At 49.3% G+C, this 12,146-nt stretch overlaps 2 protein-coding genes across 3 annotated transcripts in view; one reads left to right on the forward strand and one right to left on the reverse strand.

Moving 5' to 3' along the window:
* The window catches only part of LOC105566649 (probable serine/threonine-protein kinase yakA), a 115,952-nt gene that overhangs the window by 54,620 nt on the left and 49,186 nt on the right, over nt 1–12,146 (reverse strand). The gene's annotated exons all lie outside the window — the stretch shown is intronic.
* LOC105566647 overlaps nt 1–12,146 on the forward strand; it is a 131,820-nt gene that overhangs the window by 48,657 nt on the left and 71,017 nt on the right. Inside the window, exons 1-2 of one of the 2 annotated variants that reach the window (XM_012020817.1) lie at nt 3,650–3,853; nt 4,009–4,056. In XM_012020817.1, the coding sequence (XP_011876207.1) occupies nt 3,671–3,853; nt 4,009–4,056 (231 nt within the window). In that variant the 5' untranslated portion in view covers nt 3,650–3,670. Of the gene's footprint in view, nt 1–3,649; nt 3,854–4,008; nt 4,057–12,146 lie in introns of those variants that run through there. The other variant, XM_012020818.1, reaches the window with a different exon arrangement.

Raw genomic sequence — 12,146 nt, forward strand, 5'->3', positions numbered from 1 at the left:
TGGAGTAAGCCTGGCGTAAGGAGCGAGAGAGAACTTTTACCTTTCGGTGCAAGGAAGCTTAAGTACAGGCACCGGTTTTAAAATATTTGCAACACTGACCGACGGCGTACCGATTCGCCGAGTGTAAGCGTACGAGCTCAAATAGGAATAAGAAATAAAATTGATTAATTTTTTTACTCCTACTCCTTACTTCAGGCCTACTGCACGCATTGCAGACGCATTAAGCGTCGTCTACAATGCATGGAGTAAGCCTGGCGTAAGGAACAAGAGAGAACCGTACTTAATCTTTAGCTCTTGGTGCAAGGAAGCTAAAATACGGGCATCAGTTTTAAGATATTTGCTACACTGGCCGACGGCGTTCCGAATGTTCCGATTCGCTGAGAGCAAGCGCGAGAATTCAAGTAGGAGCAAGATATAAAAAAATTGATTAACTTCCTCACGCCTGTTCCTTACTTTAAGGCCATTCTACAATTGCGTAAACGTAGTCGTAGGGTTGTAGGAGTAGAAGTGGTAGTAAGTGTTGTACATCAAAGTAATATACAATAGAGTGAGATACGTCGTAATTGAAGTGAATGATTGGTTAGCTTTTACGTCCTACATCGCTGTAGTCGTGAAAGATCAAGTTCAGCCATCTTTTACAACAGGCTTTACAATCGGAAATGCTAGTTTAAAACTGTGTTTTACAACACTGTACAACCACGTTTACGCAATTGTAGAATGGCCTTTAGGCTTACCGCACGCATTGTGGACGATGTTATTGCCGCGTTATTGCCGCGTCGTTACCTTTGCGTCGTCCACGCGACGAGGGCCCAAGTGCGTAGCCAGTGCGCACCTCTCTTTCTCTCTCGCTGTCTCGCAGCATTGTCGTCTCCAGGGACACATTTATTTGGACGCGGACGAATAAGCCACTCACTATCAATCCGACACTCGACGCATCTCGTTACGACACTCGGCGACGGTCGCGACCAACTGATCTTCGCGCCGCATTCGACACGCTCGTTTTTCGCACGTTCCGCATACGCGTAGTTAAGGCCCGGTCTACAATGAGTTGTTAGTCGTTAGTCAGAAGTCGGAACTGTATGTCGGTCCTTTTTCTTCCACCCAGAAAGGAAAAGGATCAACATATAGTTGCGACTTCTGACTAACGACTCATTGTAGACCGGGCCTAATGCCCGTATCACACTAGCGATTGGCGACTGCGTCTGCGTTCGCGTTTGAAAATAGACGGCCGGTTAAACGGGAATCGCGAATCGCAATCGTCAGCAACTCCTTTCTGATTGGTCCAGAGACAATCGTAGACGCAAACGCGAACGCAGACGCAGTCGCCAATCGCTAGTGTGATACGGGCATAACGCGTGCACACGTACACACGCGTATACGTGTAAGTACACCCGCGAAACGCACGCTTATCGCGCCTCCATTCTCGCGACGAGTACTCGAGCGCGCGCTACTCCTCGCCGCGTCTTGCCGGCGCGCGAGTTCGCTAGAAACTGTTTTTACAACGTTGAAAATAAAGTGTTTTTACCGGCGACGACGGCGGTTTGGCGTGTTTACAAGATTCGGATGCTCACGGCGAGCCGTTGTTTTCAAGGTTACTTTGTTTACGTTCGGGCAGGCGGCGAGCGCCGACGCCGCCGCCGGCCGAGCCGCCGCCGCCGCTCGGCGTGTTATTACCCTTCGCGCGGCAGTGCGCGACGGACGTGGATCCGCGCGATATTTCGCGGCCGTTACATTCCGACGCTCGCCGGAAAACCGGAAGCTCGCCGGTCAATTCGACGGACCTTGTATCCCGGCGCAATTCGTTCGCACGAGGCAGACGGCGCGCGGCGCGGAGCGTAGACATAATATATCTGGACCGAGCGTTTTGCCTTCATTTGAGCAGCGGGGGGGGGGGGGGAGAGGTAGAGGTTCGCGTGCGAACGAGAGAGAAGTAGCACAAAATAGAGACCCTGTAATCAGAGACCGGCCAGAAGAGTTGGTCAAATTCCTGCGAGCGAGAGAGAAACACAGGCTATCTCGCTCTTTCACGATCGTTACGGTCGTAGAGGAGTGAGATAGCTGATGTTTCTCTCTCGCTCGCGGGAATTTGACGGACTCGCATGGCCGGTCTCCGATTACGGGGTCTCTGGCGCAAAACAGAGCCCTGTCCTTTCTTTCTACGTGGACGCTCTTCCCCCTACGATGCTCGGTCTAGATATATTATGTCTATGGCGCGGAGCGACGGGACGTGAGAGAAGCAACGGAAAAGGGCGCGATCCATCAACCGTTTTATCGATCAGTATCGGCTCGTTAGGGACGACGTTGCAGGTAAACGAAGAAATTTGACACTTTAATTCCAATCCGGGACGCACTTTCCGTAACTTGCCGCCGGCTTAATCTTCGCCTCTCAATTCTCCCGGCGACACGCGCCTCTCCGATGCCGAGGAACCAAGCCCGATCTGCAGCGTGCTCTTTCCGGTAAGATTCCCTTTCGTAAGCCGCCAATAAATACGTTTGAGAAATTCGCGCGAGTTGATAAGCTGCACGTTGCCGGCAAATTTCCCCACGTCTTTCGACTCGCTCGCGGAAAACGGGACGTTTCCAGGCGCGACGGGCACATCGCAGATCGGACTCGCTGTCGAATCGAGCTTCCTCTTGCATCGCGTTATTTATGGGACGATCCGATACGCGCGTTTTCACCAAGTTCCAGACATCGCTCATTTGAATCTCCGATCTTTCGCGCGTTCCGTCGTTGATTTAGTTGCCCCCCCCTCCCCACCGGAGCAGAGTTGGCAGCGCTGTTTCCCACGGAGCGTCGCGCGGAGCGGACCGGACCGCGACTCGCGGAGCGAATTGAAACGGTAAATTCGGGGGCGAATTAATCCCGCGTCGCGATATCTATCAATCGGGGACGCGATATCTATCACCTTGGCGTGTCGCACGGAGCGTCCGGGGAGGAGGGGGATCGCGGAAGCTTCGAGACTCGAGCGTGCTCTGTTCTTCCGTCGCGGAACGGATATTCCGCGGCAAGATGGCGCGTGAAAAGGCGCCGCAGACGCGGTGCGAGGGAACGCCGATGGAGAGCCACGAAAAGGTACGATCTAGCGGGTTGCTCGCCGCGCGGACATTCGTTTTTTCGGTATACGCACTTTTTGTCGCCCGTCGGCCGCGCGACCGTTGACTCGCGTCGCGTCGCAGTTTCGCGCGCGGAAGCGGGGATCGACGCTCGCGGTCGCGTCCCGTACGTCGGGCGGTTGGGTTTATTCTACAGCGGAACGCAAGACGCCAAGCCGCAACGCGAAGAAATCGTTCCCGTGTTTGACTGCGACCGGCCGACTTCTCGCGGGGCGGCTCAAGCCCGCGTCAAGACCACGGATTGAGACCGAGGTTAGATTAAAATTTGACCGATTAGCGTGCAAGCCACTGAACCTGAGATCGGTACTTTACCGCGACTGGCGAAACTTCAATCCGATCCCAATCGCATTCCGCGGTCCGACACGGGCTTTTGGCGTTTCGCGCCCAGTGTAGAATAAAGCCTCGTCTACATAGAAGTCGTAAAGTCGTAGTCGTAAGAATAGTCGACTGCGATTGGTCAATTCTTATGTGTCTGACGAAATTGACCAATCGCAGTCGATTATTCTTACGACTACGACTCTGCGACTCGCATTGTAGACCACGCGTAAGACTTACGATGTCGCGGACGATCGCTCGGCCACGTCTTCCTCGCGATCGGGAGTGTCGGGAGTGTTGTAGCCGTGCGCCAAGTGCCGTGCGCTCGTGCCCTCGCGAACGAGTGTTGTGTGCCGGTCGAGAGAGGAGAGAGAGAGGAGGAGGTGGCCTGGGAGGCGTCGGACGTCGGCGGAGCAACCGCAGGGTGAGTGACTCTCTCGTCGCTTCGATCATGAAATATGTTTTGTCACTGTCGAAGCGATGATTTTGCGCGCGCGTGCGCGCGCGACGATCGCGTCGATTAGCGCGGATTGTTTTGCGCGTCGCCTATAATAATTTGGATGTGTTTGCGTTTTGCAGATCACACGCGGCTCAACACGGCCCAGCTCCGCCGCTGCGCGTCGGTCGGTGAGTGACGAGATATTGTTTTATTTTATACCGAGGCAACGATCTGTGAAATCTAACGAGTCTAATAACTCTGTAAAAAAAAAACCAGACGCACGCACGCAGATTGAATAGATACGGGCGTGTATATCGAATCGCGAGAGAGTAGGAATATATTAAAGATAGATGCGAGATTTTTCACAGATCCGTTGCGTTAATATGGATGGGCTAAGACGGATCAGGATGAATATTTAAATGCCGTAGCACAAATGCGTGTCGCGGTTTATTTACAACAGACACGCTTGCGAGCGTGAAACTGATATTTCAGTAGAGTAAGCGCGGTATAAAAAGTGATGGATAATAGAGTGATTTTCCCGATGAAGAAACTTTATCGTCGCCTTTCGCTTTTTGCCAAGCCTCCGGACGGGTGAAATTTTCACGAGAACATTCGCGAACGTTTAAGAGCATCGTGGAGACACGATGCATTAATGACGTTGTTTCGGCAATCTTTTTTTTCTAATACCAAATTTTACAACCGAGCTTTCAACGTAATTAGATAGATGACGAATAATAAAAGAAAATGTAGAGGAGTAGGCAAAGTTACATGTTCTTTTGTTTACTGAATCGTCGAGTTCAATTTCTTCGTGACGTTCGCATCTTCTGCACGATGAGGATTGCAACAAGACGATTACATATGTATTTTATACATATTTATAATATAAATAAATGTGTACGTAGCACCGTAGGGAGAACACGCTGTTAATATTTAAACGCATTACTTTTCCCTCCCCAAACATTTTTTGAATAAAATTTGAGGTTTGGCTCTTTTTACCTTCAGGATTAAATATTACATAACAGAAAAAAAAATATAGTAAAAATATACATGTATAATAACGCTCGCGGACTTTTCAACACGCACGCTATAATTTTCGTGTACGTCAAAATATAATAAATACATGAAGGAAAGAAATATTTTATGGTTACATAACGCGCTACCACTAATTCATTTAATGATGAAACGCGCTAATTATTATTAATCGTTTCTATCCATAACGCATCCGGTTTATCTTAATCTTTCATTGCCCATCCATATTTATCAATAATTTCACTTTGCACCGTTGGAAATGTGAAACGATATGTACACTGAGTAATATTTATGCTCGTATCGAAAGTACCTCGGATGTTGCCTTCGATTCGAAGCAGATTGAACAGAACTGACCGCAGATTTTCACCCGCGATTAAACGGAAGGAATTTATTATACCCGATTGTCCGGCGATAATTTATTCACGGCTGAATTCGCCGCGAGCTTATCAGTGCGTGCGAGAAGAGAGCACTCGAAGAAAACGATTAAATGTAGGTTACCGTCTTCGATAATCAATATCTGATAATCAATAATGGACGACAGATCGATACGCGTGTACGCGTAGTTGCGCGAACTCGACTCTCTAAAAGAGTCAACCAGTGGATTAGCATTGAAAACCGTGAATATTCACTGATTAGTGTCAAGTATAGCACTGAGTAGTTCAGTGCTACACTTACAACTATTTTCAGTGGTAATGCATTGATCGACTTTTATATCGTTGACCCGCATCGGTAGCTCTCGTAAGTCGAAAATTATCGCGAGCTCGACATTTTTTATCTCTATCGGTTGCAACGACATATACATACACATACATAGACCAAGCATTTCTGCGCTTCTGCTATGGAGCGGGTGAGGCCGGAAGTTGGAGACAGAGATAGTTGATTTAGCTTATAGCGAATTGGATTGCCTGCACTAGTGCGCACTGAGCGCGCACTAAAGTTCATAGTTAATTTTTATATTTAACTTTGTCCTAAATACATGCTCAAAAAGTATTTAGCCAAATAATGTTTCGCGTCGTCATTTTACTGGCTACGAAATATTTCGAGAGATGTTTAAGACGATCCTTAAATATAGGAATTGACTGTGAACAAGCCTTAGTGTGCACTCAGTGCGCACTAGTGCAAGCAACCGAATTCGCTATTAGTAATAAGCTAGAGTGAGAAAGCGGTAGACACAAAACGGCTATCTCATTCTCGAACTCAATTAACCACTAGCTAAAATGATGTCTCACCAATTACACGATTTCATGTGATTGCAAATGATTTTCTTATATGCACGTTTAAAAATATGTAACGTTAAACCTCATAGAGCTGTTCGATTTCTTTATAATATATTTTTCTTATTTTGCTAAAAAGTATTTGCTTGTAGAGGTAATTTCAGTTAAGATTCTAGTATTCGGTCACGTGTTTCCTTGCCTCTCACTTTTTCCACTAGTCTAACCGTGGTCTTAACGAAAAGTAATTTTGTATTTGCCTTTGCTCTTCATTGTTTCAAACTTGCGCGCAAAGGTGTATCAACGTTTCAACTCGCTGTTGTTCTAACAGCAACTACTTCAGTCTTGTTATGAAAAGAATACGCGCTTGTGAACTATAATATGTATTCGGATATTCACTAAAAGAAGTAAATTTGGGGGGGGGGGGGGAATGAAATCAAGCTGAGAAAATGTTGAAATTTTATGTTTACTGTTAACAAGTGAAGAAACTTGAAAATTAAGACAAAACGATTACACGGGGATTTCGTAAGGATTTTATAATGATTTCGGAGACACTGACCCACGATTACATCAAGTGGCCACCCCCTTGCTCGAAGCTTCACTCTGCAGACCGGAATGCTTGGTCCATGTATGTACGTCGTTGATCGGGTGGGAGAGTTTTAACTTTAATATTCAGAATACTCCGCTAAGGCAGGGAGACACCCTCTCCCCCTCCGTGTATTCCACTAGATATGACAGACGTGAATCCGGGAGGAATTTTTTTCGCCCAGCGCTACTAGATACGCCGGGAACATATATATTTCTCCTATTCGTGATATTCACCGAATCCCGCGCGCATCCGGGATACTTTGGCGCCGCGCGCGATTTCATCATGCCCGCCTCGTAGCGAGGGTTTCTTGAGCGTTCTAAAGTAGAGCGACGGGGATGGTTAGGGCGAAAGATTTCCGCGGAACTTGACGCAACTTATATCCCGGTGTGCATCATCGCCGGAGCGACGTACGTACGCACGTCACTCAGAAATTCTGAGGGCGGAGCAGCTTGTTCGAACGTGTTCGAGAAACGAGCGTAATGCGAAACAACGATGCACTTTGCGAGACGGCGTTTTGTTTTCGTTTCTCGCGGGACGCGTTACGGGGGCCCTCGCGGCGAGCGAGACCGAGAAATTCGTATCGGAAACTCGCGATGATCGTAGGCCACTTGTATCGTTTGTCCGAAGGGGAAAAAAAATGAGAGCCGGCAACGGCGAAATGGACGAGACCGGGGCGAACAGTGACGCCTCGGAGGACAATTTCATTTTGGTAATTGTAATTTGTCAGGTTTGCTTCTCGGACTGTTCCCGCGGCCCGACCGCGGCGGTTCCTAAGGACGCGCGGGTTGAAAGGAGATAAAAGATACCGCCAGCCCCGACGTACAGTCGGGCCGGCAACTACCACGGCGTAGCCGTGGAATTTTATGGCTGCGGATCGGTCGCTGCGTTATATAAGGCACGGGCGTGCAACGTGCATAAAGCCGCATTGAAAGTTGTTAATTAAATAATATAAATTTTCAATGAATATAAATTGACCGATAAAATTGTATCGCTATTACTTTTATTTGATATCGTTTTTACACGCGCTGTTCTTCTGTTGTTTTTTTTTCCGAGCCATTAAAGAAATTTATTTGGAGGCGTTTGATAAATCGAACCGCAATATTAAATCCATCGAGCGTGTCACAGTGTCGTCGGCATTATTCATTAGTCGATTACGATCGATAATCGGCGATTCAATATTCGCGGTCAAATCGAATAACGCATCGACGCAGGAAATTGATGGCGGCGATGAATATCGAGATTAATGCAAAAGTCATTACAGACACCATATTCGCGCGTTCGTACTTACGATACGAGTGTCAAGCGAGTCTTGTCCGCTGCGCTAATTTAATGTAACCAAAAGGAAAAAAAAAGGAAGAAGAGGACCGGATTCCCTTAGGTTCGCGGACGCTGTCACGTAAGGGAAGGAAAACCGTCGTTTTAATCGTGATGCAAATGGTAATCTTAATTTCGCGTCCGTAAAATGCAAAGTGCTATCCGAATCGCACGTTGGGCGCCGCGACTCTCTTATTTTTCCGCGTAACAGAATCTGAAACACGTGGACGGCGCGCGCTTTTGCAATTTAAAAATCGAGCCAACCTTAGTTACTCGTTCGCTCGTGAACTCGCTCGAACACGCTCGCCGCGAATAATTCCGCCTCGCGGCCCACCTACCCCGGCAACAATGGCGACTCCGAAAATTCTCCGGAGCTGCTCGAAAATGTTATATGTGTATGTGCGATACCGCGGGAGAGCAGAGAGAGAGAGAGAGAGAGAGAGAGAAAGAGAAAGAGAAACGGAGAAAGAGAGAGGGAGGCGGTACAGTCGCCAACAACGCGTCGCTGCGGAATTTCAGTGCTACGGAGAGTAGAGGAGAGGAGGCCGTTTCGGGCGCGTTGAAGGAACGACGTTGCATCGCCGGCGCCTCGTAGCGAGGAGCGCATTTCGCGCGCTCGCCGCGCGTCCGACCGAGCGGCGCGTTTCCTCCGCTTCCGACGCGCTAATTCGAAAATACTCGGAATAATTTTCAGCCGGAGCTATACCTGCCCCATGTGCTTTTTATGTGGCGCTCGGACCTATGTACCGTGCGGGCCCCGGTGTACATACGTACGGTACATACGTACGGCACATAGGCAGACGCGCGCGAGCGCGCGTACATGCCGCGGAGGTAAATATACAACGTATATAAGGGTAGCGTGTAGGAGATGGTTGGTACATAGAAGTACTTGCTGGAAACGACTAGGGCTATTGGCGGGGGTGGAGTGAAGGGAGACGAGGGCAAGAGGAATGAAGAGAGAGTGCGCCTCTCTCTCTCTCTGTGTGAATCCCTCTCTTTCCCGCTCTATCTTGCTCTTTCCAACGCTCTCACGTAGCGAAGGCTTCGAGCCACGTTTCGAGACCTTTCCATGCATCCGTACCGTGAATCGCTCATCTCGAAAGTCCTTTTGCACGCTCGAATCGCGAGGAGAAGCTGTCGATCGATCAATATAGTAATAACTCGTATTAAATTCCAAGCCAGTGTTTGGCGCTTGCAAACGCGGACGCCGAGCATTAAATTCGGAGAAACAGCGATGATTTTGTGTGACTTTAACAATCAGGAGATGTCGAACTTTGCTGGCGCGGCGAAAATTAAACTCTTAGCCCTGTAAACGAGGTACTTTGATCCAAGGCAGAAGACCGCGTATATGGTGAAGCGTCTCACGATCGATGCCCGTTACGATTACACGAGATAATCGGGTCTGGCAGGGTCTACGGGAAAAAGTTGGGACGCAGGAATTTCGGCATTAAAGAGGAGCCGTTCGCGTTCCGCGCGCGAGCCACCGGTGCGCGTCCGAACCGAGCGCGCGGGCTGGATCGATGGTGCCGTTGGGCTGGGGGCTGCGAATTTTGCGCCGTTTCGAAATTCCGCGCGAATGAAGATGATCTGGGATCAGAGAAATAGCACACCAGTAATACAACACTTTTCGCCGAAACTCCTCGGATTGAGTTACCAGCGGCAACGCGCGCGATGCGCCGCGTTTCTGGCCGTGTGCGTGCGCGCGAGAGCGGCCCTCGGCGCCCGCGCCGCGCCGCGCCGCGCCGTCGGATTCAGCCACGGGGTTTCCTCGTGAAATCGGAGCTCCTGGTGCTTTTTACCCCGGCGCAGGAACGGAATATGTTTGAAAACAAAGTCCCGCCTATGCCGGGAAACTTGATTTCTGACGGGCTTTCGGGCCGGCGAGAGATTCTACTTTCGCGACTACCCTCCACCCACCCCCTCCCCCTTTTGTTTTTTTCCCTCCCTCTGTGGAAACGCGCGCGCGTACGTATTTTCGCGTGGCGCAACGTCGGAGCGCGCGCTGCTCGCTTTTAGTTGGCTTAGGTCCGCACGGATATCTCGTGCGTTTCCCCCCCGAGTTTCCGTGTACGAGAGTCATTTAATTCGCGCAAAAGAGGCGTTTAGGATAATAACTCGGTCGTCGAAGGTAAAGGCTTCGCGACTCTTTCTCAGCTGAAATTTTATCGGATCTTCCGCGGGAGTCCCGTTACAATCGCGTAAAGTGCTGCTACTGAAAGTAATGGGGACGATATAAGGGTTAAACGAGGTAATAGACACCTTTGAATAACGCTTTTCTTTTTTCGTACGTTGTCACATAACGCCGTTTCGAGAGATCGCTGTAATAATGATCGAGGACGGCCGGCATTTTCTGGCGGGTCGTTTTGTAACTTTTCAGACTCGACAGCCGCATTCTCGAGCGGCCGGTATCGGAATTTATCCCGGCGCGCGTTTATTTATCGCAACATTAGTCGTCGAAAGAGACAGTCGCGTTTTCAATGCGACGCGAGAGAGACTCTCCCCTTCTGTCATCGTCAATCGTTATCCGGGATTCTTCGCGGACAATATCGTCGCGTTGACGTGAACGATTAAAATCGCGACGCAAATATAAATCCGCGCGCGTCAATGCGCGATTCTCTCTCCCCTCCCATCCCTCTCTTTCTCTCTCTCTCTCTCTCTCTCTCTCTCTCTCTCTGTCTCTCTCTTGAATCGCGTCAACGTACCGAGATAGTCCGACTCGTTAACGACTGCACGATTTCAATAAAGTACTTGCCAGGCCCGTCAATCGTAACAACGATATTACTACAAAATGCCGTTACACGCTTTCGCGCCCTGCCCTGCTGCCCTGCCATAAGTGCATTACGCGGGAGCAGCGTTATTCGCGGAAACGACGAAGGACAGTGCACAATCTAATTCACGTCGATCTTAATCCTTGCTAGAGGAGTCTACTAGCGTGCACGTAAAAAGATTAAACCCGCGACTTGACGAAAGCGGATAAGAAGAAAACTCAAATTTCATTTTGCGCTTCTTTCTCGCGCTTATCTGACGAAATCTGAACCGTTTTTAGAATTCTAACTGCGTTACCGGAGTTTTTCTAGATTATCGTGCACCCATTTTTTTTCTCTTAACGGGCATCAAGTACTCCCGGTAAAAACTGTATTGTACGGAATAATCGGAAAAATTGATCGTTGCCACTTAATACTTTGCGTTAAAAAAATCGCGCGTTTCTTATCGTTAGGTTCTTCAGCGAACTCGAGTTTCCTCCCCATTGAAAATTCCTTTAAATGTCATCCTCATATTTGCAGGGATTTTCTATCAACTACTACTAACGAGCTGTACCATTTGTTGCGCCAGTTTTTGCAATTTTCTTCCCGCAATCTCGTACTAAAGATCCGCGTGCTATTTTTTTTTGCGGCAAACGTAAATTATTCCTAATTAAATTACTTCATCCATCGATCTGTTCTTGGCACATGTCAATCGAGTTGGCGCACGTCAGCGGGGTCAATATGCAATGCCGACCTTCGAGTCAATCGTATCTACGGTCACGTGAATATTTCAAGGTGCGCGGCTAACATCCGGAAACTTTTCCTCGGCGAGGGGAGAGGGACGGCGAGGAACCGAGGAGAAAGAAGCGTTTCCTCCCGATCCCCGATCGCGGGATACCGAGGATACCGAGGATACCGCGCCGATCGTGGCGGCACGGCAGCGGCAGCGTACGCGTTTCGCGTGGGGTTCGTAGCTACCCCTAAGCCGGGCTGTGGCTGGTGCTGGTGCTGCTGCTCGTTGCTAGGGGAAACCTCCAGAAAACTCTACACACATACATATACACGCGCGCGTACGCACGTACACACGTAGCTTACACACACACACACAGAGAGACGGCGCGTGCAAGCGAGCCAACCCATCGACATGTACGCGCGCACGCACACACACATACACACACAATTCCCACCCACACCGCTGTCTCGGCCACCTACGCGAGCGCGCGCGCACACACGTACACGCCACGTCTCGCACATACATATATATATACGGGCACGTGCACACGAACGAAGGGGGCAACGAGAGAAGCTCACGCACGTACTCTCACGCACACCCTGACGCGCCGTGGAAAATGTCGATAACGAAAAACCACCACTGGTCTCTCTCTCTCTCT

This window comes from Vollenhovia emeryi, unplaced genomic scaffold, assembly GCF_000949405.1.
Source record: "Vollenhovia emeryi isolate VEMERY1.0 unplaced genomic scaffold, V.emery_V1.0 DF939143.1, whole genome shotgun sequence".
In the NCBI taxonomy this organism is placed as follows: Eukaryota; Metazoa; Arthropoda; class Insecta; order Hymenoptera; family Formicidae; genus Vollenhovia; species Vollenhovia emeryi.